Consider the following 27,391-nt stretch of genomic DNA (forward strand, 5'->3'; position numbering starts at 1 on the left):
AGCCTCCACCATCATTTGAGGACACTGAACTGCCTGGACAGTCAACTGACTGTCACCCAGGGCTTGGAAAGCGATAAGCAGAGTTCTCAGAGAACAGACCCTGAGGCCTCTGAGAAGCGATCATCCGCGGGTCCGCTGAAGAGCAGACAGTTTCTGGGCTGCTGGCTGGGGCTGCAGGAGGCCTGTGGGAGTGGATGTTCCTGAGACAGAGGACAAAGTCCTGTAATAAATTACGTATACCCACAGTGCTTAGCCACTTCCTCTTGGAGCCCTTCTACGTCTTCTGTCCTTTCTCTCCTATACTACCCGAAGCTCGGAACCTGTCTCCCTACCTGGATCTTTCAGGTGCCCAGGGTGGAGGGACAGAGAGTCAACAGGACCCCCATACTCTGATCCTGACAAGGTAAGAGAGTCCTGGGATACGTGCAAGGAGGGATTCCAGGTAGGAGGTGGGTCTGGAGACACAGACCTGGAAGCAGGGTGGGGCAGGCCTGCGGAGCAGAGGGCTGGGATGCTCCTCCAGACCTAGGAAACCCAAAACCTCAGTTCAGCGGGTAATAGGGCAAGTGATGTGGGCAGCAGGCTTACACTGGGAGGCTGAGAAGGGTGAAGAAGGGCTATCGAGTCCTATGCTACAGGAGGGCAGGCACTGCTCAGGGAAGCAGCCACTGCTGCCGCCTTCTGTCTAGTCCTCTCTGCTGGAAGGCCTCCCAGGAAATCCAAGAGGCTGAGGATACACAGGTACCAGGCTGAGGCCCTGCTGTGCCGTATGAGGAAACCCACTGTATTTGTGAGATGTTCTGGTGATACTGCCTCCATTTTATGGGCAAGAGACTGAGATCTGGGGCTGAGGAGCCTCAGCAAGGAGCACAGCTGATCTTGACTTCCACCTGGGTTCATCCACTTGATCCACGGAGGCAGGTTACTGTGTTTAGACAACTCTGGGGAGCTAAGGCACTGGTTTGTGGCAAGACAGGCAGTCACTGGCTTCCAGAGCCTTCTCAAGGTTTGCGTGTTGGGTGAATGAGATGGTGAAAGAGATAGATACAAGGTTATAGACATGTCAGTTTGGGGATTGGTGTGTACCATCCCCATCATGGAGGAGGAAATTGGAGACAGAAGTCAGTAGAGACCGGCTGAGGTTTGGTAGCTGGCAGTGTGGGGGTCCCCACCCTGAGTCCCCTAAGTTGGGTGCGTGTGTTTCCAATTCCTAGGCCCCCACTCAGGATCTGCTTTATATCTGTGGGTGCCAACTTTGTTCTAACTCGTAAGACCTCTGGACTGTGTTCAGGATTGTAGCTTTAAGAAAAAGAAAGTCATGAGGATTCTGAATCTCTTATGCTTGCCTAGTAAGCGCTTTACTGACCGAGATATCTCCCCAGCCCTCCCTCGTGTTTGAGCCCTGATAAAGCTCACTCCGTTGGTACTGCTTGCTCTTTGGGATTTCCAGATCACACTGAACAAAAGCACGAGGGGACAGTGACATCAACACACCTGACGCACGCATCAGCCAGCCTCTTCTTTGACACTGTTTGGTCTGAAACCCCCAGACCTGTCTCTAGCTCCCAGAACAAAGCAGGGACTCAAGCAGGAACTGATGGAAGTTTCCGGGTATCATCCTATTAATTTAATCTGAGCCCAGAAGGTACCCCAATTTCTAGGTTCCATGTCCCAGAACAAAGAACTGGACCAGGGACACGTGGATAATGATAGAAATGGAGACTGTTTATTAAGAAAGAGAATGACACTCTTACAAACACCTGCATTATTGAAAGGTAACAAAACAGTGGCTTTATGTAGTTTCCATATACAACAGTAACAGAACAGGATTATAAATAAACAGGAAGCTGGGCAGTGGTGATGCGCACCTTTAATCCCAGCACTCGGGAGACAGAGGCAGGCAAATCTCTGTGAGTTTGAAGCCAACCAGGTCTACAAGAGCTAGTTCCAGGACAGGCTCCAAAGTTACAGCAAAACCCTGTCTAGAAAAACTAAAACAAACAAACAAACAAACAAGAAGAGTAAGAAGAAGAAAAATTCAAGGTATATAGTGTAACTGGGCAAAGAGAATGGAAGTGAGTTGGAGAGCTGGGAAAGGTCCCAGGCTCCAAGGCCCTGGGCTGCAAGTCTCCACCTCTCATAGGTCATTGCAGCCTCTGCCTTACCTGGAACATGGAGATTCCAGGGCCTTTCTTAGCATCTTCTTCATTGTTCCCTCTCTTCTTTTCTCTTTCCTCTCCCGACTCGTTTCCTTGTGCCCCTGCTGGGAACCCTGTCTGTTAGGCTAAGAGGCTCTGGCTTCTCACCACTTTGCTGAGCTTTAGTTCTCCCAAATATGGAATGATGATAAAAAACGTTTTATATGTATGTATGCGTGTATGTATATACGTAATGTATGTGTATATATATACACACACACGCATACATACAAAAATGATTATCTTGCAACTAAAAGGAATATTGTACCTGTAACTCTGGAACTAATAAATTCCTTAAGAGCAACAACTGGGGTGTGGCTCAGTTGGTAGGCTGTTTGGCGCGCATGAACTAAACCCTGGGTTCAGTCTCCCTCAGTGTATAAACTGGATGTAGTGATGCATGCCTGTAATTCCAGCACTTCAGAGAAAGAAGGAAGATCAGAAGTTCAGTTATCGTTGAATACAGAGTGAGTTTGAGGACAACCTAGAATCCATGAGGCCCTATCTCAGAATAGATATAGATATAGATATATAGATGGATGGATGGATGGATAGATAGATAGATTGATAGATAGATAGATAGATAGATAGATAGATAGATAGATAGATAGATAGATAGATAGATAGATAGATAGATAGATGATAGATAGAATAGGTAGGGAAAGAAAAGGAAAGAGGAAAGAAAGCAGGAAGACCTGCTGTGATTCTTCCCTCCGCAACAGCCTTCCCTTTCACTGGGTGGTGACTCCCCATATCCTGGACCTGGCTCTGGAACCATGTGGAGAACAGGCAATCTCTGATGACCCAGATAGCTTCTGTGACTTACTCGGTCTTGTCCGGCCACAGATGTCCTTTTTGCCCAGAGAATACTCATACCCTTTGGGGAGGCAAAACTCTGTTATCCTTGGGACTGGAATTTCACAGGCCAGGGTCAATGCTGGATTTTCTTTTTGGAGGCAAGAGGTCTCCGAGAAGAGCACAGGTTCTGTAGCTTACATGACAGAGTTCCCCGCATGCTCTGGGAAAGCCCGCAGCACATAGCACCCCCTTCCCTCAGCCCTCTGGTCTCCTCCCAGCCCATTTCACAAGTGTCTTTCTGCTGCTCAAGAGCAGTGACATAGTGTGGTAATTCTGTGGAAAGCTTTGGGAGCCAGAAGTTCACACTCCATCCCCTCGAGGACAGTCACCATAGCATGGCTCTTCGGGTTAACCGGGATGGTGACCCCATGCGTTCAATTCCATTTTTTTTCAGAGTTTACAAGGGGGCCTGGCCTGGGATGAAAACCTCATATTCTCAAAGAGCAGAGACTTTCAAGTATAATAGTGTTCCCTCATCTGCCTTTCTGAGAAGATCTATGTATGTATGTATGTATGTATGTATGTATGTATGTATGTATGTATATGTATGTATCCATCCATCCATTTGTTCATCCGTTCACCCACCGTCCATCCATCTATCTACACCAGTGTATTCATTAATCTGCTCTCTTACTCACCTCAATCCATTTGTCCATCCATCCATTCGCTGGTCCGTGTGTTCATTTAGGCAGCAGACTGATACACAGTGAGTTCTCAGGTCTCACACATTCGTGGGAGAGCCATGCACAATGCCATATAAAAACAGGCCCAAGGGCTAAAGCAGAAAATGGAAGCTTCTGTGTGTAATGTGACAAGGTCTGTTTGTATATGTACATGAGTGTGTGTTCCAAATCCAGGTCAAATACAGAGACATGAAGATAAGAGAGAGCGTGAGGTATTTCAAGGCCTGCGTTAAGTTCAGGGTATCCTGTATGCAGGGGTAGCTTGTAAGATAGACTATAAGCTAAAAAACTAGGCAGGTTATGATACTGAAGAGTCTTAAAAGACAACTGGGGTGTTCAAATATGTGGGTCTCTGGGGACCATTTTTATTCAAACCTCCACTTTCCACTCCCCAACCCCCATCAACTTGTTTGAGAAATTTGCCTGTTCCAGCCTCCCCATCTGGGATTACAGGGGTCTACCAAGTTTCTACCCTGATACTAAAAGTTATATTTTGTGCTTTTCTTAATTTTATTGAAATTTTTGTTTGTTTGTTTTTTGGTTAGGCTTCTGGTTGTATTGAATTTTTGGTTTTTGATTTCTTGAGGGGCTAGTTGTACCAATTTCTGGTCTACATTTTAAAAAATCATTTTTTCTCCTCTTACTTAGTAAGATTATCAGTTACTTATTACCAACAAGATCAAAAATTACAGTTACAATATCTAGTCCATTTGTATTTGGCAAAATTAGGGAAAATATTTTGTTATCTATTTTATCTTTGTGACTCTAAAGTTTTATACCTAATTTACTTTTTATAATAACTAAGCAAACTTTAACTATGACTATCTAGTCTTCAGCTCTGTCAAAGACCTCAGAAGGGTGAAATGTTACCTAGTGACAGGGACATCTGGCTTCCTGGACAGTCACACTAGGTTCTTCTGTAGCTTTGAGGAATCGAACTTTGGCCTACAGGCCTGATAGATCTGACAGACTTTTCTGAGAAGCAGGGAATTTTGAAGTACTGTCCTACCTTGTCTTGGCAAAGTTTGACAGTCCTTTTCTTTTGTGCCCTGATGGTCAAGTTTGGACAATATATTGTCAACAATTGAGGCAAGGGCAGGTTTTTTATTTTTTTTTCTGCAATGGCTAGCTTTTGCCATAAAGAAAGTAAACTCCATATGGAGGGTCTTCAATGCCCATCATCTTCTCTGAAGTAAACTGGTGCTGTTAGGAGCAGACATGTCTCAGTGTCATTAAAATTTTGAAGTCAAGACATTTTCAAAATATATAGTTTGGTTTATTAGTTTTCATAATCCAGTGTCTCTTAGCAACCAAAAAATTTTAAAGACAACACAATGGCATACAGGAACCAGACAATGTATTTTCCATCTTTATGTGGCTTATTTCTTTTATATTACTTTACTCCTCTTTTAAGGACTTTATCTTATTATGTTAAAACTATATTTTATGACTGTTTATATCTTCTCTTTTCTCTCCCAAGCCTATGTAAATTTTTAAAAAAAATATGGAACACTTCATAAATTTGCCTATGTATATTGTTAAATACACTGTAACCTGTTTGAAAACTTTTTCCATCTGAAACCGTCTTTTCCATGTATCTGTAATCTTATGAGCAAAATTCCAAACCCACCACTCAGTGTGCTGATGGAGCTTGCATTGGTGGCTCAAGCTTGCAGGCAGTGGCTAAGAGACGCTTTTCTGTATGTGGCCTATGTGAGAGACTTTGGGAACATGCCATGTGGCTTAGCTCATGGCATGCTGGCAGCTGCCAGGAGAAGCATCTCTTTACTGTGGCCAGCATGACAGACATGAGACTGGTAAGGCAAGTTGGCTCCTTTTTGTGTGATTAGAACCTTTTTTATGGTTTTATGTGAATTTTTGTTGCCCAAGAGTAGGCACCAGTATGCATTAGTGCCCAGAATGGAATGTGATCTCCCTTAGAAAGTGTTCCGTGTGAGATTGAAAAGAATGTATATTCTGCTGTTTTGGGACAAAGTGGTGTATAAAAATCAATTTGCACACTTTTAGTCTCATATTTGGTTGGTGGTTAGTCTATTTTTCATACTGGCTTCCAGCATGCTGATTCTCTCCATTTCTCATAAAGCCAACTGTAGTGGTGGATTCTGTTACTTCCTCTTGCATTTTTATAACATTTTGCCTTATTTTTTTAGAATTCTGGTATAAGGTGTATAGATGTTAAGGACTATGTTTTCTTTGAATATTTAATCCCTTGCCATTGTGTAGTATTCCTCTTCACTTGTCTTTTTTTAACTTCAAATCTGTTCTCTATGTAATTGTATGTGTATTCCAGTTTTCCTTTGATGAGTGTTAGTGAAATAAGTCTTTCTTAGTCTCTTTAACAACGCTTGTGTCTTTATACTTGATATAGGTTTCTTATAAACAGCATATAGTTGGAAGCCACGGATTTTAAAAAGAAAAATAGTGGCCACTCTTTGGAAGTGAGGGAAGAATAGGATGACTCCTTCAGCAGTTGCTAACGCCATTCATTGAGATAAAGAATGCAAGAATGGAGGAATCTGGAGGAGTAAAGAGATAGGTACTGCAGTCACACAGAGTTAGCTGTACTCAAGGCACATCTTCTGGAGAAGTCCAGAGAAACAGGCCTTCGTTTGGGCCTGGGGATGGATATGACCACTAGAAATGTCACTTTAGGACCTAGAATTGTTAGGAGCCTGGCAGTAATCCTAGGCCTTAGGAGAGGTTTAACTGTGGAATCTGCAACTGGAAGAAAATACAGTGAGGGTAGCTAGAATTCTTTAGCCCACATCAAGCACAGGACAAGAGACTTGGGGACTGCATGGGGCTCTTCTTAGGCTATGAGATGAGGTCTGACCCTAAGTCAGCCCTGTAGCTGAACTTGTCTCTGGACCTCAGTCACATCTTCAACCTCCAGAGTCTTTACCCTCCCACCACTGAGTCCGGTGGAGGTTCTAGTGGAAAAGTGAGCTAACTGAACAGTGGAATGGAGCATAATAGTTGCACGGTAGCAGCATTGCTCTGCCAAGTCGTAAGCAAATCTGAGATGACTTGGACAGAGAGGCAGAGATGTTCAAAAGAAAACCCATCTGTAGGATTCCATCCAATCCTCTTCAACAAGTCTCTGAGGACATGGCAACTCCAGTCCTGCATCAGGCACTTTGTAAGGTCACACAATCTGACCTTTTATGCCCCTCTTTGCCTCTTTCTCAGGCACACTTTTGAAGCTAAAGTCTGTGAGGTCCAGCCTCACAGCTTCTTGCTGACCCAGAGGCCATCAAAAATTGAGGATGAATCACCTCAGAAACCTAAGATTGTTGATGGCCTTCTCAGCACTTTGACAGGTGTTTATACTTCCCCACAGCAGAGGATATGGGGATGAGGCAGATTGTAGAAGGGAGAAGATTCTCTTTCTTTGCTTACCAGTTGAAAAGCTATGGTGAACAAGGTACCACCCCAATCCCACATTACAAAGAAAACCTGGGCATGGTGATACACGCTTGTAAGTTCTGGGAAGGTAGAGATAAGTTATTCTAGTCCAACGAAAGACTGTCTCTCAAACCCAAGATGGATGGCCCCTGAGGAGCAGCATCTGAGATTGTCCTCCAGCTCCTGTTGTGTGACGTGATTCCTGGGCAGACGTGAACAAACATTTACTCACCCCAGAGCCCACAACAGACCAAACTAATGATGCCACTGAAGCCCAACCTGGTGAACCAGTGAGTTTTATTGGGGTTGCTTACAGGAGTAGAAATAAATTGAAGACAGCTGCTTTGCCAAAGCCAATCCCAGCACGGGAGACAGCTCCCAAAAGCTAGAAACCTGGAGCACACCGCACAGCACGCAGGCAGCTTGACAAATGGGAGTGTCTCTTCTGGGCAGCTCAATTAGTCTGCGCCTCTTTCCTTCCTTATTTCTCTCCTTCTTTCTTTCTTATTTTAGATTTTATTTCTTTTTATTTTATGTGTATTAGTGTTTCCACGAAAGCTTGTCTGTACACCCTGCACACAAAGTGCTCCTAGAAGGCAGAAGAAGGTGTCACGTCCCCTGAGACTAGAATCGCAGATAGTTGTGGTGCTGGGGATTGAACCCAGGACCTTTTGAAAAGCAGCCTGTGCTCTTAACCACCGAACCATCTCTCCAAAGCCAAAGCCCCACCCCAAGATCTGGAGTTTTCCGGGCAGCCTGGCTGCTCTCTGCCTCTTCTGACTGGTTCCGTTGGTGTGACCCTGCTCTGGGCATCTCAGAGTGCTGAAAGTCTCTCTCAGTTGTTCTCACTGCTCATGAAATTTAGGGGATCTAGTGACTCTGATGTGTTTCAAGGACCTCATGAGGCTATTGCGTTGTTTGCCTTCTGTTTTAGCAACATTCCCTGCTTGATGGAGGATGGAATGTTTCACCTCCCTTTTTAATGCCCTGCCTCTTAATGAGCTTCCCTCTAAAATGAAATGGTTTACCTTGCAGAAATGATTAAACAATGCCTTCACCACACATTTGCATTCATGTATATACGTACCTGTAAGGAATAATTCTTAAGACGAGCCTCTCTGCCGACGCAAATAGACCAAATAAAAGACGCCTGCATTTAATAAATGCAATGCTCCCAGGTGGCTGGGAGCATGGGGGGGGGGGTGAACAGAGGGGGAGACCATGCAAAACTCGAGACCACGTGTTCCTTTTCTGGGCGGCAGCCTAAATAGCCTGTGAGAGTGGTCCTGCCCCTCCCTGGGGAGGGATCAGCGCTTGACAGGCTTTCCTGGAGGTGGAGTCCAGATCAAGAACTCCTGGGGGGGGGGGTTGAGATGGAGCTTTCTGCTCCATCCCTGCTCCAAGGGTGGGTGCCAAGGCCTGGGGTGACACTTTCAATCAATCATCCCAGACTCCTTAGATAAAGGTGTGTTAGAGGGCTGGGGTCTCACTTTCAATCAAACAGTACCCACACATACATGAACACACACATGCCAAGCTTTGGGAAAGTCTCAGCATTCCCCAGTTTCCATGTCCCCGCGCCCACCCCACAGAATGGTTGCTGCCATCAGAGCTGCCCCATTACTGGGCATCCTTACTCAACCAAATAAGGCATTATTGTAACAACGCCATTTCCAGGGGTTTTCCATGCCCTGCCAGGAGATAGCTAATGCCTGTGTCCCTTCTGGCTCAGGCCTATGCTAGAGGCAGCAAATGAGAAATGAACACCATAGACACAGCAACTGCCTCTCCCTGCTAACATATCAGAAAAGAAGCACAGTAGCATTCAAGTCAGAAGAACAGGAAGGGCATCTCCATGAGTGGGAAGATTGGGGACCTGACTTCTCCTGCCATCTGAGTGCTTCCATGGCACTTGAGAGCAGCCAGAGCCGGGATAGGTTTGGAATGTGTTTGATCTGGGCCTAATTCCCAGCTATACTGTTCATTAACTAAGTTCATTAACTTTTTTGAGCCCCAGATAAAAATCAAGAGGCAGGTCTGTAATCCCAGCAGGTGAGAAGCTGGAACCATTTTGAGCTATATAATGAGATACTGATTAAAAGGTTTAGATCAAGTCTTACTGTTCTATTGCTATGAAGAGACACTTCATAAAAAAAGTGTCTTAAAAAAGAAAATATTTAATTGCGGGCTTGCTTACATGTTCAGGGGCTTACTTCATTCATGATTATTATGGCAGGGAACATGGCAGCAGGCAGGCATGGTGCGGGAGAAGTAGCTGAGAACTACATCCTGATCCACAGGCGGAGAGAAAGTCTGGTCTAGCGTGGACTTTTGGAACCTCAAAGCCCACACTCAGTGACACGCTTCCTCCAACAATACTGCGGTTACTCACACAAAGTCATACCTCCTAATCCTTTAATCTTATCAAAGATTTCCACTCCCTGATGACTAAGCATTCAAATATATGAACCTATGGGGGTCATTCTTACCACCACAAGTAAACAATCTGTGTGTAGCTGAGCCCTTCCCAAGACTTATGGTGATGGCTAGTTTGCATGGATATGGGGACTGGTTAAAATTCTGGACTAGGTGGCCATGATGGCAACAAGCTTGTAATCGAGATCTTGGAGGTAGAGACAGGGGGATCCTGAGGACTCACTGCCCAGACAACCTAGTCTACTTGTTGAGTTCCAAGTCCCAGTGAAAGACCTTGTGTCAAAAACCAAAGTGGGTACTGAAGAAATGGCTAATTGGGTAAAGTGTTTGCTATATAAATATGACAACTGGAATTCGGGTACAAGCACCCATGTCTATACCATGAGTGTAGGGCTGCCTACCTGTGGAGACAGGGATCCCCAGGGAAAACTGACTAACTACACTATCTGCCTCATTGAACTCTGGGTTCAGGGAGAGACCCTGCCTCAATACATAAAGCAGAGATAACCAAGGAAAACATCCAGTGTCAACATCTGGTCTTTACATACATGTGGGCACATGTGTGCACTCCTCATCACACAATAAACCACACATACACAAAAGGGAGGAAGGAGAGAAGGAAGAAAGGAAGGGAAGGAGGGAGAAAAAGAGGGAGGAAGGAAAAAGGAAGGAAACAAAAGAAAGGAGAGAGACAGAAATGTGATAAATGGCATCTTAAGAGTTTCTATTGCTGTGAAGAGACACCACGACCTTGGCAATTCTTATAAAGGAAAACATTTAATTGGGGTAGCTTACGGTTTTAGAGGTTCAGTCCATTATCATCATGGTGGGACAGGTGGTGTGCAGACAGATATGGTGCTGGAGAAAGAGCTGAGCGTTCTATATCCTGATCTACAGGCAGCAGCAGGAGTCTGTGTCCAATTGACTTGAGCGTAGAAGGGGGTAGCTTGAGCATAGAAGACCTCAAAGCCCACCCCACAGTGACACACTTCCCCCAACAAGACCACACCTACTCCAGCTAGGCCACACCTCCTAATAGTGCCACTTCCTATGAACTCATGGGGGTCAGTTACATTCAAACAACCACAGATGGCTCCTGAGAAACAACTCCCGTAGTTGATCTCTATCTTCCACATGTATGCACACACACCATGCACATACACACACAGGAATACTCCCTCTCCCCCCACCTCAAAACTTGGGCTTTTGAATGACAAGGCACTGCCCTACTCCCTGAATGGAGCCCAGAACCAAGGGCCAATTGTTCTCTGGAAGGCATGTAGAATGAAAAGAACAAGAATCACCTCCTTGCCCATGGGCTGGGAATGTGACCCACACATCCAGCTATTCAGAGCTGTTCCTGAGTCAAGCTCCAGTCAAGACACTCGTGGACTGGATGGGTGGTCAAACCCTCACCGCACTTGTGCCTCATGGGTTTCACGCTGGCAGGCCCTGGGGCTGACGCTCTGCTTTGTTTCCTACAGGACACAGGGAGCCGCTGACCTGGGATGTCGGTGTTCCACCTGGTAAGCACAGCACTTAACCGTGGATGTCTCCCAAGGCTTGGTCAAATCACTTTCAAGGAAAGAAGAGAGTCTAAGAGACCCCAGAAGGAAAATTCCAGGGCCAGGGGTGGTGATCGAGGAGTAGGAAGAATTTTATTCTTATTGGAAGGGAGCAAGTGTGGGTAACACTTCATCTCTGCACAGTGGCCACTTGTGCACAGAAATTTCTCACTTACATTAAGGGACTTAAAAGGGGGGTTACTGGGGCAGGGAGACAGCTCAGTCCATAAAATGCTTGCCTTGCAAGTACGAGTGCCTGAGTTTGATACCCAAGAGCCTATTATTAAAAAAAAAAGGAAGAAAGAAAATAAAAGAAAGGGAGTAGCCAGGTATGTTAGGTATTTCCTGTAATCCTAGTGAGGTTCAGTTGTCAATTGCTCAGCTGCGTCAGTCAGTACCAGTGTCTTAGCTCTAAAAGCATGGTGGACAGCCCTGAGGAAAAGCCGAGTTCATCCTCTGGCCTCTGCACACATGTGCGTGCCCATCCGTTGGCACGCCATCACCTTTGCACGTGCACTTTCACACTTGGGAAAGGAATGGGGAGTTCCCACTTGTCCTCCACGGCCCTGGCAGAGAGATCCTTGTTCCGTTCACTCAGTAAATGCCTGTGTTTCTGTGGCTAGGTAATGTCTCCATGTGTAGGAAGTGGAGTGAGATCTTGCTAATTGAATCAAGAAACCCAGAGAGGGCTGGAAAGATGGCTCAGTGGTTAAGAGCATTGCCTGCTCTTCCAACGGTCCTGAGTTCAATTCTCAGCAACCACATGGTGGCTCACAACCATCTGTAATGAGGTCTGGTGCCCTCTTCTGGCCTTCAGGCACACATGTAGACAGAATATTGTATACAAAATAAATAAATTTTTTTTTTTTAAAAAAGAAACCCAGAGAAAATGCCCTAGCCTTAGAGTGATTCAAAAGGAAAAAAAAGTGAGGGTGTGCTCTTCTTCTCAGGTACTGTGAGATGCAGATCAAGTAAACTGTGATAGCTGAGCCCCTCGCAGGGCATAGAAGAATGGCAGTTGTTTGGCTCCGAGGACAGTGTTGGACAATACTACCTTAACAAAAGAAAGCTTAATTCAAACTTATGGACTTAGGGCAATGCAATACATTATTATGACCGGTGCACACACTGTTAGATTTTATGGCTTTGTGAGTTTCCGGGTAAACCTTCTAGAAAGCTCAAGACACTCTTTATAAGGTACAGAGTGAAACCACAGCCGTGCTTCTGGTTTTGAATGAGTGTGAGGAGCTGCTAGAGAAAACATGTGTCGTATGTTATACATATGTTATGTGTTATAACTGATGGTTATAGCATCTGGAAGAGTGCAGCTGAGGAAGACCTGGAGTTAGAACGTAGAAAGGGATGGCACTGTCCTGTTTTTTCTCCATAGTCTGTCCATGGACCTGGCACTGGAGGTCAAATAAAAGCCACAGCACCCAGGGCTCAATGGGGTAGAAACAAGCAGATAGAAAACGCGGAGCAAAGGGGTCTTGTGAAGGGGCAGAATTCTCTACCCTAGTCAGAGAAAACAGGCTTGGAGGTACCAGGCAGACCCAGCAGAGATGAAGGATGAGCATCTCCTGGCTCTCCAATCTCCCCACTGAGATGACTTCTCTTTGTACCTGGCTATTGCAGCTGCTCCTAACAGCAGCTTGCCCAGCATCCCGCAATCTCTTCTTTAGATTCTGGCTGGGCCCGTGCCTCCCCAGGTTTTTCCTAAGTTATTCTGCACATTCACAGAATTTTCCACACCTGGATGTCTCCAATCAGGTCCCATTGGTACTGGCTAGTGTTGAAGGCACGCGGCTGGGAAAATTCTTAAGTCCTCTCTAGAAGCCATTAAATATGTGATGTAAAATAATGTGTCATAATTAAAACAAACGTCATCATCAACACCAAAATAACCCACCATGAAGGTCTGGTATTTCCTCTTTAGTCTAATGTGAAAATACGTTGGCTTTATTGCTCTTCAATATGTCCTATGTTGGGGCCCCCTTTCCCTTGATCCCAGCGAAAGTAAAGAAAACACCTGGGAAGGCAACTGGGACACGTGACTGAATGCCCTTGGCACAGGAAATTCTAGAGGTCTAGAGGGCTCATTGGTACCAAGAAGCTTTGACGGGTGCCACCATTTTAGTTCATCCCATGTGGTCCATTAACCAAGATGGCAGTAAAGTCACATGGTGGTCAGCGTCTTAATGATGCCACTAAGAAAGATGGTGGCCAAGTCATGTGGCCGTCTCCATCTTGGTGAGGTCACCAGGAAAGAAGGTGACGAAGCGACATTTTGCTTTTTGCTTATGGTGAGCTCAGCTTTATGATAAAATGAGCACATCCCCCCAATCAAAGCACAAATCTTTGTGGTATCCACCACATATATCACAGAATGAGCACATCCTCCCAGCAAAGCGAAAGTCTCAGTGGGATCTACCACACATATCACAGACTGAATGCAGACAGTTACCCCTTCTCTTAAAATAAAGGCGACAATTAGATTAGCGTGGGTATAGACAGCACATGTGGCCTGGGCATATACAACTATAACTATATAGGCATATATAACATATAACAGTGAACTCTAAATAGTGTCATTTAGATCACATTTTGACCTTCCCTGAGATCCTAAGCACAAGCTGTTGTTGGGAAAAGAAGCTCATAGAAGAAGCAGAAGGAATGAAGGGGTGTGCCTCGTGAGGAGGTGTGCCCCAAGTCCTAAACATGGTGCTGTTGTTCTAGGAGCACATGGAAGAAACTTGGAAAGAGAAAATTTGGTTTTTGAGTTTTTGCTTTGTGTGTGTGTGTGTGTGTGTATGTGTGTGTATGTGACATTTTGTCCCACCTGATTTTAGTGTGGGCTGAGAACAGCTAGATCTGTGAGTACTGATGGGTAGAGGAGCTCTGGATTGGCCCCAGAACTTGAGAGTTGTTTACTGTCTGCCTTGGGGAGTCTGTTTCCTTGGACTCCTTTTTACCCAATTGCTTCCCATCCTGGCTTTGAGAGACTTAAACTATTAGAGTTTTAACCTTATACCATAGAGATTTCTCTGATAACCAATCAGACTCACACCCTCTACTAGTGGAGGTTCTTTCTTTCATGTTTTGATGGTGAATGCTTTGCCTGTCTCTGACAAAGCTGTCCTGTGTTAAGTCATTTTTTGGTTAAAAAAAAAGTCAACAAGGACACCCACGAAGCTATGGGTCACAACCCCACATTTGTGTCAACAGCACATCTCATCCACTCTCATTCAACCTCCAGGACGTCCCAACCAACCAGGAAGTACTTTGTCATTTTTCTGTTTCCATACCTACTGTGGTCTTGCACACAAGAGTTACCTGGTTGCCATGGTATTTTCCAACCCTCCCCCATTGCTGAGATACTTTCTGATCTGGTATCTTTATTGATCCAAAAGAGTGTTGTTTACCCTAGGTCCTGGGGGTGGGCGATGCTACAATGGGAATGGGGTATATCTCCCCAAGTAAAGGGATCCAGCACTCTCTGCTATGAATTTGAAATCCCAGAGAGCCCCCAAACTGTTGGGGAAGACATCTCCCAGGGTTTCCTGTCTGCTGACAGCTCAGACATCTCCCAGGGTCATGAGGGATGATTTTTGTCTGTTGTCTTTCTCCTTGTTGATTATGGTGACTCTTGAGAGGATGCAAGTAGAAAAGTTGACGCCACTCTTGTGCCATTTTCAAGATTATTCATGTTTACTGTTCTGTTCACAATGGTGCACATGTGTATGTTTATGTGCTGAGGGGACACATGTATGGGCTTGAGGGAATGCTTAAGCGTGGACATGGAGGTCGGAGCACTCGCTTGGGCACCATTCCTCACATGCCATCCGTCTTCTTTGTTTTGATTTGCTTTTTATTGCACTTATTTTGTTTACTTGTATATTTGGAGTGTGTGTGTGTGTGTGTGTGAGCCTACATATGTTTGCACACACATGGCGCACATAGAGGCCAAAGGACAACTTTGGTTTCCTTCTTTGACCTGTAAGTCCTAGGGATGAAACTCAGGTCATCAGGCTTGGCAGAAAGCACCTTTACCTTGGGTTTTGAGATGGGCTCTCTCACTGGCCTAAGACTCAGTCATTCAGCTGGCTGACCAGTGAACACTAGAGATCCTCCTGTCTCCACTTCCCTGGCACTGGGATTACAAGCACACACCAGCATGCCCAGCTTTTTTAAACAGGTGGGTGCCAGGGATTGAACTCGTCTCCCCAGCACTCCATTTTCAAGTCTGGGAAACTCTCTCTTTAATCCCCCACCTCACTGCCTTCCGTGATTATTTGGATGCTATTTGTTTCCTCTGATTTTTTCCCTCTTAGTAAGAGGTGCTGTGGGCAAAGCTGAGCCCGGGCCCTGCTGAGTCCATTGGTCTAGACAGCATAGACACAGGCAAGCTTGATTAGTGGTGAAGGGCCTTCTGAGAACGGACGAGGGAGAGGGCAAAGAGATGGAGGGAACCCTTGCCACTGGGGAGCTTGGGGCTGCAGGTGACAGCCCCAAGACATGTAAGTCTCTAGTGGGAAAGGGAAGGGAACTGTGACTCAGACCAATGTCCCTTCTCTGCTCTCTAGGGTGATCATGTGTGGCTGGACCCTCCCTCCACCAGCAAGACCGGTGTGGCCATCGGAGGCATTGTCAAAGAGACAAAACTGGGAAAGGTCTTGATTGAGGATGATGAGGGCAAGGTTGGTATCGGGGTGCCTCTCCACATCCCTCCCCACAGGGCTCAGGCCCTTGCTTGACAAAACCATCAAGGGAATCCATTTATCCCTGAGGCAGCATAGACCACAATGGAGTCTTGTACAGGGGGAAGGACATATTTGTCTTGAAAATGTTTTGAGAGTAACAGTTGAGAACTGTCAGGGGAGCAGGAAGGAGTGAGAAGATGGGCTGAAGAAGGAAGGAGGGAGGTCCAAAGACTGACATGCAGAGCAAAGGAGGCAGGAGCGACATCTTGGTGAGAAAGGTGTGCGGGGGAGGAAAAGACACAGATGTCCAGGTTAGAAGTGGACAGTTCAGAGCAGTCAAGCTCATCCATTAGAGCAAGACAGGAACAGCCAAGGGCAGTGAAGGGACAAACATGAGTCACTGAACTCCTCCTTGGACAGACATCCCTGTCCCCCAGGGGCTATCGGGAGAGACACATGTAGACAATGGCCTACAAAGGAAGGTTCTGAATACCTAGAAGTTCCAAAGACTGGAAGGAAGTAAAAACAAACAAACAATAACAACAACAACAAAAAACCCAGTTTCCTTCAGTAGTGCTGTTGAATGCTAAAGCTACTATTACTTGCACTATTCTACTCCAAGAACTCTCGAGGCTTCCAATGGCAGCTTGATGTTAAAGCAAACTCCCTATTGCTAGTTCCTACAAACCTATAGGAAGCTTGTCTCCAGGCCCAGCTCCACAAGGACCCCAGCCCCTAGACAGGTGCTGACCAAAGCCACAGATGGATCTGACTTTGCCATAGGTATCCCTTGACTCAAACCAAGATCAAGCCTGGTTAGAAACCTGAGATTATGGAGGATGAGGGGTTTAGAGGGCTCACCTTTGCAGAGAGTTTGTGCCTGTCATTACAGGAACACTGGATCTCTGCAGCGGACCTCAACACCCTCAGCCCCATGCACCCCAACTCAGCCCAAGGAGTGGATGACATGATCCGCCTAGGTGACCTGAACGAGGCAGGGGTGGTGCACAACCTCCTGGTCCGCTACCAGCAGCACAAGATCTACGTGAGTTCACTGGTGCGGTGTCCTCGGGGAAGCTGGGGGAGGGGGTCGGAGCTTGGCACGGCTCCCCTTCCTTACTCAGTGAGATGTTTGGGTGAGTGGGCTTCTTCAGTCTCTGCTACCAACCCAAAGAAGCAGAAGTAAGGCTAGAGAGCTACCTCAGTTGGTGCTCGCCTAGAATGCACGAAGCCCTGGGTTCGATTCCCAACACACAAACTGGGTATAGTTTTGTACACCTGTAATCTCTTCTCTAGGAGGTGTTGGCAGGAGGGTTAGAAATTCAAGGTCATCTTCAGCTACCTGAGTTTGAGACTCGTGTAGACTGGGATACAGGAGACTTTAAAAAAAAAACAAGTAAAACTGGGAACACCATACCCTGGGGACTGGGAGGCACAGTGCCAGGCACACAGTAGGTGTCCAATAAGTGCCCCTTCCATAAGTGCCCACTGAGTCTGTTCTTCTCTTTCTGTGCCCAGCAGCCCTGATCAGACAGGCCGGGTGGACACTGGAGGGTGGCGGGTGGGCAGAGCCTTTAGTCCCTGTCAGACATGTTGCAGAGACAGTGTTATCAACAGAAGACCCTTACCCACTTGGAATAGAATCTTGTGACAGTCCAAATCCAGGATCCTTTCCACAGGGTGAGGGGAACGTATGGACAGATGCGGGTCCTCTTTTCAAACAAGGCAGTGGATGGAGGCTGGACCCAACGCTCATCTCACTTCTCCAGAAGTCCGAGATGGAGTTTAGGCTTGGCATCAGTGTCTCTTGGGGTGCTCAGGGCTCTGTTCAAGTGGATGTGATCCGGAGAGTCACTGCCTGGGACTCACTCCTCTGTGGCCTGAGCAGGCAGTCTGGCTAGCCTGGGAGTAAACTGGGGAACACGAGCAAAGGGAGGCTTAGAGGAGGGGGCAAACTTCAGGGAGGGTTGCTGGGTCAGTGTGCTTCTTCTCTGGCCCCCAGCATGTCAAAGCTGCTAGGACTGTACGTTTGGGACTCCTCCTCCTCCATATTCCTTCAGGAGTCCTTCACAGGTCCTCAGAAGAATAATCCAGAGGCCTATTGTGGGGCTCTCTGGTCTCCCCTCCACAGGGGCAGCTGTGCTAAGCGGAGGCAGGGTATTCAAGAGCAGACTGTATCCTGGGCTGAAAATACGTAGAACATGTGATTGGGGTCAGTCGGGGTAGCAGATGTCACCCAGCCATCATGGAGATCTCTAAAAGAAACAGCTAAAAACTCATCTATACACTCAACCCATTTCGATTGAGCCTTTTCTAAAACTAGATAGGGTGCTACACATCTATAGAACTGGCAGCAAGCCCCCAGAAGCTCACCGTCCTAGTGGCTACCCCATGTTCCCAGAGGAAGGAGCCAGAAGTTCCTAGGATCGGCAAGGGCTAACCACCTACTTCCTCCCCCAGACCTACACAGGCTCCATCCTGGTAGCTGTGAACCCATTCCAGATGCTGCCCCTGTACACCCTGGAGCAGGTACAACTCTACTACAGCCACCACATGGGCGAGCTGCCGCCCCACGTCTTTGCCATTGCCAACAGCTGCTACTTCAACATGAAGAAGAACAAGAGGGATCAGTGCTGCATCATCAGGTGAGCTCAGGCCCCATGCCTGCTGCCTCCAGGGCCTGGTGGGCCTCGGAAAGTAAGGCACACCCCTCTCCCTGAGGTTCTCCCAGGGCCTCTCTTAACCATAGTTCTTAGCAGAGACGTTTGCCTGGAACTGCTCCTGCTGCCGTTCCTGCTGCCGTGCTCCCAATGACATGTCCCCCACACCCAAGGACATGTTCCTCCCCATCCTAAGGACATGTTTTCTACACCCTAAGGATATGTTCTTTAAAGACACATCTTTCATAGTCTGAGGTCTCTGGGGGCTAGTAGGGACATATGTCCCTCTGCTTCCCTGCCTGTCCCAGACTGACCTCCCTGTGCACAGACCCTCCTGCTGAGGGAAGAGACTGTGGACAGAAACGAGTCAGAGTAAGAATTTGATCCCAGAGTCCTTAACTTGATATTGTAATCATCACTCACTTATTCTTGAGTTTTTTTTATTTATTCATTTAAAATCTTTTTGTGTCCCAGGCTAGAGATGTAGCTAAGCTGCTAGCATGTTTGCCTAGCATGCTAAAGCAAAGAGTCCTGTCCACACCACCGCATGGACCAGGTGTAGTTGTGCAGCCCCGTAATCTGCAGCATTCAGAAGGTGGGGACAGGAGGATCAGAAATTCAAGTTCATCCTTGGATATATAGCAAGACTTAGGCCAGCCTGGGTTACAGTTCATGTAACCCTGTCTTTAAAAGAAAAGTAAATAATAAATAAAAAGATCATATTGGCCCTCCCTGTCCTAACACAGGAAACAACAGCAAGTAAAAGAGATGCCAGCTTCTGCTTGAGGGCTCATAGTCACACAACAGTGGCCTGGCAGATGGCAGTAGCATGTTTGGATGCAGGTGGTAAGAATGTTGAAGGGTAGCGTGACGGGGAGACTGCCTCCCTGAGTAGGGACACCAGGATGGCATCCTAGCATAGATGCATTTCATGCTTCCAAGTCACCCAAGCCCTAACTGGGGAGGTCGATGTTCTTCCCTGGTGATGTTACAGGCATGGATCTAAGCCCCAAGAACACCTGCTGAAGTTTCTCAGCTCGTGGGTCCCAGGCTACCTGCTTAGAAATAGATATCATTTTAAAGAAAAGAAATACGCTCCCGAGAGTGGGAGTGGATACTGAGCTGGAGGAAATCATCTTCTCTGAAAGAACCTGGCCACCAGCCACAGAGCCCTTTGTAGGTCGTTTACATAGCCCCGCCCCTCTCTTTGTAGTAACGTGAGCTTTTCTCACATGTGCTCTGCTGTGCACACACATGTGCTCTGCTGTGCACACACATGTGCTCTGCTGTGCACACACACATGTGCTCTGATGTGCACACACACATGTGCTCTGCTGTGCACACACACATGTGCTCTGCTGTGCTCACATGTGCTCTGCTGTGCTCACATGTGCTCTGCTGTGCACACACATGTGCTCTGCAATGCACACATGTGCTCTGCTGTGCACACACACATGTGCTCTGCTGTGCACACACACATGTGCTCTGCTGTGCACACACACATGTGCTTTGCTGTGCACAGCCCACATAGAAAGGGTTTCCAGGCCTTCTCCGTCAACTGGCTTCTTTCATATGTTAAGCTTGGTGAGCTTCCTCCAGTCCCTGTTTTCTGCTACAGGTCCATAGATAGAAAATTCAAATTCAGGGCTCCAGAGAAGATAGGGAGGCATTCTGGAACCTAACCGTCTTTATCTATTCCTCCCTGCCTTGCTGCAACAAAGTCAGGCAGAAGGGCAAGCTCCCTGGAGCCTGGCTCCTCTTGGTGATCTTCTGTGCATCTTGAGTTAGCCTGGGTTCTCCTTTGGCCCTGGCCTCTTAGCCTTCCCTTGGCTGCTGTCACAGAAAAGCAGGCTTGGAGAGTGGGTGACTCAGGAGGGTGGGGACCCTAAGTGGCACCAGCCCATCTTTTACCTAATCACGTTTTTTTTGTATTTGTTTCTCAGAGACAGGGTCTTAAGTAGCTCAGGATAACCTCAAATTTTCTGTGTAGCTGAGGAAGGCTTTGAATTTCTGATCCTCTCACCTCTGGTTCCTTAAGTGCCGGGACTGTAGGCACAACATTTTGTTTAAGAAACACTGGATATTGGCATCAAAGCTGGCTCTCCAGGACAGTGAGCAAGTCCCACGAGTCCTGCCATAAGAGCCAGCGCCAGCCGCAACAAGACACCTAACAAAGCAAGGAAGGACAAAAGCACTCACAGTTTCGTCATGGTGGAGAAGGTACCAAGGCAAGGGAGTAAGGCAGCTGGTCAGGTGGCATCTCAGTCAGGGAGCTCAGCTTGATTGTTCCTTTTTATTCAGCCCAGGACCCCAGTCCGTGGGAAGATGCCAACCATGTGTAGGGTAGGTTTTCGCACTTCAAGCAACCATTCCAGATAACTGCTCCCCGACATGCCCAGAGGCTTGTCTCTGTGGCGATTCCAGAGCCTCTCAAGTTGGCAACCAATACCAACCATCACACAGAGCTCCTTGCTGATGGAACTTAGGATTCTGGATGTCTGTCCAGATGATAGATGCCACTGCCCGGGAGCCGCACTGTCATCCGAAAGACACGGACTCACCTTACTTGTTCTGCAAGGCAGCCCTGGAATAACCCAGGTCACAGTGTGCCAAGAGTCTTCCAGCCTAGCAGGGAAGAAAAGACAATGCACTGGCTTCTCCCAGGGGTGCTCCACTTGGGGACATTGTCTTCTACAACCATACTGAGCGACATCATAGTCATCCTAGAGTGCAGGTGGCCCACAGCCACAGGTCGGGCATGCCTGCATCAGATAGTCTGAGATGCCCAGGGGACTTCAGGGCAAATGCAGTGTTGGATTTCTTCATGGGCAAATGTGTCCCTGTCAGCATAGGCCAGATACGGGCCTGAGGGATGGAGGCAAAAATTTCTAGAGGGTGATGAGGCACTAGGTGGTGGTAAGTCTCTGTGTGAGGCTAAATTTCCCTGCATTCTCTGGCAGTGGTGAGTCTGGGGCTGGGAAGACTGAGACGACCAAGCTCATCCTTCAGTTCCTGGCTACCGTCAGCGGCCAGCATTCATGGATTGAGCAGCAGGTCCTGGAGGCCAACCCCATCCTGGAAGGTGAGTTTTGATCCTGAGGACTTGGACAGGAACGGCCCTCCCCACATGTAATAGCCACAGTGGCCTTCAAGCCAGGGTGGGTGATAGTGGTGTGCGGTCCCCAGGCAGCACAAAGGGGACAGGTGGTTGTGGTTACTCTAAACTTCCATGATGAGCATTTGCCACCAGATGTACAGAGATTTCAGTCAGATGTAGTAGCATGTATCTATAACCCTTGCTGTGGGGAGACCAAGATGTGAAGACCTTGAATTTAAGGCTTGGGTTACATAACAAAACCCTATCTCAGTAAAAACCAAAAGGAGAGGCTGTGGAGAGATGACTTAGCTGGGAAAATGCTGCCATATAAGCATGAGATCCTAAATCCAATCCTCAGTGCCACATCAAAACCAGACACAGTGGCACTTGTAATCCCAGCATAGGAGAAGCAGAAACAGGCAGATCCCTGGGGCTCAAATGCTGGCCAGGCCAGCGTAATGGGCGAGCCTAGATGCCAGGTCCCAGAGAGAGACCCTTTCTCAAAACACAAGGTGGATGAAGAATGACACCTGAGGTTGATCTCTGGCCATACTGCGCGCGCGCACACACACACACACACACACACACACACACACACACACACAGCCCCCAAAGGGAAAAATAGTATTCCTTTACAGATATGTGTGTGTGTGCGTGTGTATGTGCAGTATAATGCATATTTATTTTTTAAATTTTAACATTTTTTTCATTTATTTTACATACCAACCAGTTTCCCCTCCTTTCTCTCCTCCCATTTTCTGCCCTTTCCCATTTATCCCCTACCAATCTGCACTTTCTCCATCTCCATTCAGAAAGGGGCCGGCCTCCCATGGGCTTCTACAAAGCACGGGACATAGAGTTGAGGTGGTACCGAGCTCCTCCCCTTATGCTGAGGCAGTATAGTTTTCCTTTTTAAATGGGGTCCCAAGACCAAGCCACTTTGAGAAACGTCTGTGTGTTTCTGGGTCCCTGAGAAGATGCTTCTGGGTTACTTACCATTAAGGCAGCAACAGGGAACCCTAGAGAAGACAAAGAGGAAGAAGCAGGAGTAGGCAGAGCAAGGATTCAGGCTCAGCTGCTGACTGGATAGTTTGGGAAGGGAAGAGAGGAATCAGGATTGGACAATGAGGAGGTCAAGCTGGATACCTTGGTTGCATAGGGGCTAATGCCCCACAGCCACCATTTTTTCACAGCGAGAGGCCCTGAAGTCGCATTTTATAGGGATCTCAAAAGACCAACCTAAAGACAGGCTCTGGATCAAACTTCCCCTTAGAAGAGCTGTGTTAGGTCCCAGTGCCCCACCCATGGGTGTAGTTTCTGGTAAAGGTGGCCCACACACCTGTTACATTGGCTCCAGGTCTGGTCACTGCTGGGCACAATTTATCTCTTTCTGTTCCCCCATTTTCTCCCCCACTTTTACCTTTCTAATCATCTGGAGGAATGAACATGCACGTGGAGGTGCCAGTGCCCCACCTTTGGGTGTAGTCCCTGATAAAGGTGGCCCAGATATTTGTTACCTTGGCCCCAGATTTGGTAGTTGCTGGACATAGTTTATCTCTTTCTGTTTAAATTCATGGCCTCTTCTTCTATAATTACTCTTATATTTTATATATTTATTTTTATTTTATGTATATGAGTGGTTTGCCTACATATATGCCTGTGCACCACATTCTTGCAGGGCCTGCAGAGTCCAGAAGGGGGGTCAGGTACCCTGGAGCTGGAGTACAATGATTGTGAGCCACCATGTGGGTGCTGGAAATCAAACCCTCTGGAAGAACAGTCAGTGCTCTTAACTGTTGATCCATCTCTCCAGCCTCATCTTCTTCAGTGTGTGTGTGTGTGTGTGTGTGTGTGTGAATACAACATGCTAAGTCTATTTAGTGTTGCTCATATGTATATGTATTTTTGGCTGCCCACTTAAGAAACACACCTGAGGCAGGCGATGGTGGCATATGCGTTTAATCCCAGTACTCAGGGAGGCAGATGCAGGTGGAATCTCTGTGAGTTCAAGGCCAGCCTGGTCTACAGAGTGAGTTCCAGGACAGCCAGAGATACACAAAGAAAAAAAAAACCTGTCTTGAAAAACAAAAACAAAAAGAAAGGAAGGAAGGAAAGAAGAAAGAAAAAGAAAGAAAGAAAAGAAAAGGTAACACACCTGCTGTGTTGGCCCCAGAAGTCTCCCTGCCCCCACAGGCGCTTGCAGGAGGGGCAGCCTCAAATTTTGAGCCTAGATTTCACAGTTTCTGGGCCAGCCTTCTTACCTCTTCCCTTGTGTCTACACTCAGGCCAGATTCCTACTCTATAAGAGCCCCCTGACTTCTGACCAGCTCACTTTCCTGCACCGCCCTTTGCCTACCTGGACAGCCTTCCTCAGCCTTCACCTTCAAGCTTTCCACTGTCAGATTTTAGACTATGGGCTTTGCAAGCCACGCTCACCTGAAGCAGCCTCTTTCTCACGCTGCTGAAAAGAAGTACCAAGGCCCCTACCAGAAGTTCGGCTGTAAACTTCTAACTTCCTAACCTTCTCCCCAGGTGCCTAGATTCCAGAATGACAGACAGGTGCCGTTCTCACTTTCCCAAGGGAGTTTACTGTTCAAGGTCATAGACTCCAGGGACAACACCCCAACTCGATGTGTTCCTCTTCTCTTTCCCCACACCCACATTCCTTCCTCAAATGCAGCCCATTCCTCAACTATGAGGCAGGAAACCTCCCCTTCCTCTGCCACGGGGGCCTGAGCTCTCCTCAAGGCTTCAGACAGCTGCGATCGGCAGTGTCGGGGTCATGCTGTCTGTCTCTCTGTCTAATAATAAACTTCTTCCCCCAAAGGACAACCGCATTACTGTTGATCCTTGAACCCTAGACTCCAGACCTCCCCTCCACCTCCCCTGAGACCCAGACGACCCCTAAATAAATGGAAATGGTCTCCTTTCTGTCCCTTCCACCCGCAGCCTTTGGCAATGCCAAGACCATCCGCAACGACAACTCCAGCCGCTTCGGAAAGTACATTGACATCCACTTCAACCCCAGCGGGGTGATCGAGGGTGCCAGCATTGAGCACTTTCTTCTGGAGAAGTCCAGAGTCTGTCGGCAGGTGAGACTCCACCCCCGGGGCGGGGCTTCTTCACTGTCATGCTCCACCGGCCTCTGTCACCTCCCGGATTCCATGTGCTTCTCAATATTGTTGCAAAGGGAACAATTGCATTTTCTCAGCTTTGAATTTCTTGCCCATAGAACTTGCACATATGCATATGTGGTGTATGCATGGACACATGTTTGTGTGTGTGCAGATATACATGTGTGCACATTTGTGTGGTGGCCGGACGGCCAATCTTGAATGTCTTCCTCTATCACTTGCCACCTTATTTTTGGATACAGGTCACTCAGTGAATTCAAGCACACTGATTCAATAAAACTACCTGGTCAGTATGCCCAGGCATCCTGTTTCTGCCTCCCCAGCACTAGCATTGCAGGTGTACCCCACCACAGTCAGCTTTGCATGAGTAGTGAGGACTTGAGCTCATGTTCTTGCGCTTGCATGGCAAATGTTTTACCAATTGAGCCACCTCTCTAAGCTCCAACATATCTATCTTTCTGCCTTTCTGTTTCCCTCCCTCCTTCCCGTCCTTCCTTCCTCCCTCCCTTGCTTCCTTCCTCCCTTCTTTCTTCCTTTCTTTTAACTTGCTGTGTAGGTGCAGAAACAACTTTGACCTTCTCATCCTCTTTTCTTTATTCTTTGGTGCCTACCAAGCCTCACCTTCATTTGAATTAACTGAAGCCTGGCTTGAACAAATTTACAGCAAGGTGCTTTGGAAACTGTGGCAGAGGGAGCTGGATAACAGAATAGAAGGCCATGTGACCAGGACTGGGGTCAGAGACATGAGGATCACTGGGGTTTTCTGGACAGACAGCCTGGTCTACCTTCCTGGTTCTAGGCCAGTAAGAGACTGTCTCAAAAAAAAGACAGACTCCCAAGTAACTGCGTCTAAGATTGTCCTGTGGCCTCCATATTCATGCTCGTACATGCATGCCTGCACACACAAGAACACACACTCTTGCACAAACAGAACTATATATAGATAGATTATATAAGCAAATTTTATAAATGAATTTAAGGTCTAGAAGAAACACTAGCCCTGAAGTGTTTCTGTGGAGGGGGAAGTGGAGATTTGAGGAAGGGGAGAAGCAAAGTAGAAAGAAAGCTTATTATACCACACACAGACGAGAGTCTGAATTTTCACAGAGCGGTTATGGTTATAAATAGCACGTACAAACCCCAGAGCTACCTAGGTAGTGGTGCCGCATGCCTTTAACCCCAGCACTCATGAGGCAGAGGCAGGCGGATCTGTGAGTTTGAGGCCAGCCTGGTCTACAGAGCAAGTTCCAAGATAACCAGAGCAGAGCTGTTATACAGAGGAACCTGTCTCAAAAAAACTCAACAAACAAAAAAGCAAACAAACAAACATCACATCTACACAAGCTCACGGCCACAAGCTCTTGAGAGGTCACAGAGTGACTACAGATCCCAGGAAACGCTGAATTGCAGAGCCCTGGACAGCCTTCTGTGCTAGGAAGTGAGGTCAAGGTCAATCTAAGGCCAGGCTAGACTCTTGGCTCCTCAGATGGTATCCAGAATCTTCTGCTGCTTAGAACGCAGGTGACCAAGGGGTGAAAACTGATCCTGCATAAATGGCAGAGCCACACGTGGTTGGGAGTTTTTCAAGCTGAAATTGGAGACATTCTGTGGGACTTGCTCACGCGTCCCTTCCGATGTCCTTCCTCGTAGGCTGCGGAGGAACGGAACTACCACATTTTCTACTGCATGCTTATGGGGATGAGCCCGGAGGAAAAGAAACTGCTGGGGCTGGGCATGCCCTCTGACTACCACTACCTGACCATGGTGAGCCCCCAACTCCTCTTCCCAAAGGGAAGTGTTAGCATATGTTCAAACCTCGATCTTGACTGCTGAGGTGCTTCTCTTCTAGTTGGGCCCTGAGGTGACTGCTTGGTCCCCTTCCCTCCTGTTTGGAAGCGATTTTGTGACCACCTTAGTGGCCCAATTCTTATTTCTCTTCCACTCTGTGTACTCCTGGAACCCCAAACTAAGGCTCTGGTTCTTTCCCACACACCCCTTCTTCTTCTGAAGCTCTCCAGGCCTACAAGAGGTTCCCAGAACAGTAGGTAATAGATGGTTATCCATAGAATATTCATCCCTTCCCTGGAGGTTCACCTAGACTACAAGCTCTCGGAACATGAACTGAGCTCTCCCTGACCCCTGCTTTCCAGGACAGTGAGATTCAAGCAGCTGTGGGTGACATGTTCTACCCCTTGGATCACGTTCTTCTCTTACACCTTTGACTTTGAGGCAGTCATCAATACTTCAAAGTCTTAGTCAGTCCTTGCCTAGAACATGGCAGGAATTGTGTTTTGGGGTGTCCCAGTGACCAGATTTGACCTCTACTCTATCTTCTATGTGCAGCTAAGGAGGTCTCACCACGCAAACCTCTCTGATAACCAATAGTTACTATAAATTCGAGACCCATGGCACAACCTCACACTTCTCCAAGATCTGACCCTCCTTGCAGCAGCCTTTGGGCCCCACCTCCCAACTCTGTCCCATCAACCTCTGCCCTGTGAGAAGCCCAGCTCAGACACCTTCTACAGGGAAACTTTCTCTACCTCCCAGTAGGGCCAGGCTTGGCCTCTTTGGTCCTAGCACTGGTAAGAGCCCATGGCAGGTCTTTGGTCTCTTGCCTGCTTTCTCAGATCT

At 47.3% G+C, this 27,391-nt stretch overlaps 1 protein-coding gene across 1 annotated transcript in view; it reads left to right on the top strand.

The window, feature by feature from the left end:
* The first annotated feature begins 267 nt into the window (after window positions 1-267).
* Myo7b (myosin VIIB) overlaps window positions 268-27,391 on the top strand; it is a 74,979-nt gene continuing 47,855 nt past the window's right edge. Inside the window, exons 1-8 of the mRNA XM_075969063.1 lie at window positions 268-403; window positions 11,086-11,127; window positions 15,750-15,863; window positions 16,759-16,911; window positions 18,327-18,511; window positions 21,487-21,608; window positions 24,573-24,715; window positions 26,408-26,521. Coding sequence (XP_075825178.1) covers window positions 11,110-11,127; window positions 15,750-15,863; window positions 16,759-16,911; window positions 18,327-18,511; window positions 21,487-21,608; window positions 24,573-24,715; window positions 26,408-26,521 — 849 coding nt within the window. The 5' untranslated portion in view covers window positions 268-403; window positions 11,086-11,109. The remainder of the gene's footprint in view (window positions 404-11,085; window positions 11,128-15,749; window positions 15,864-16,758; window positions 16,912-18,326; window positions 18,512-21,486; window positions 21,609-24,572; window positions 24,716-26,407; window positions 26,522-27,391) is intronic.

Source organism: Microtus pennsylvanicus, chromosome 4 (assembly GCF_037038515.1).
Source record: "Microtus pennsylvanicus isolate mMicPen1 chromosome 4, mMicPen1.hap1, whole genome shotgun sequence".
NCBI lineage: Eukaryota > Metazoa > Chordata > Mammalia > Rodentia > Cricetidae > Microtus > Microtus pennsylvanicus.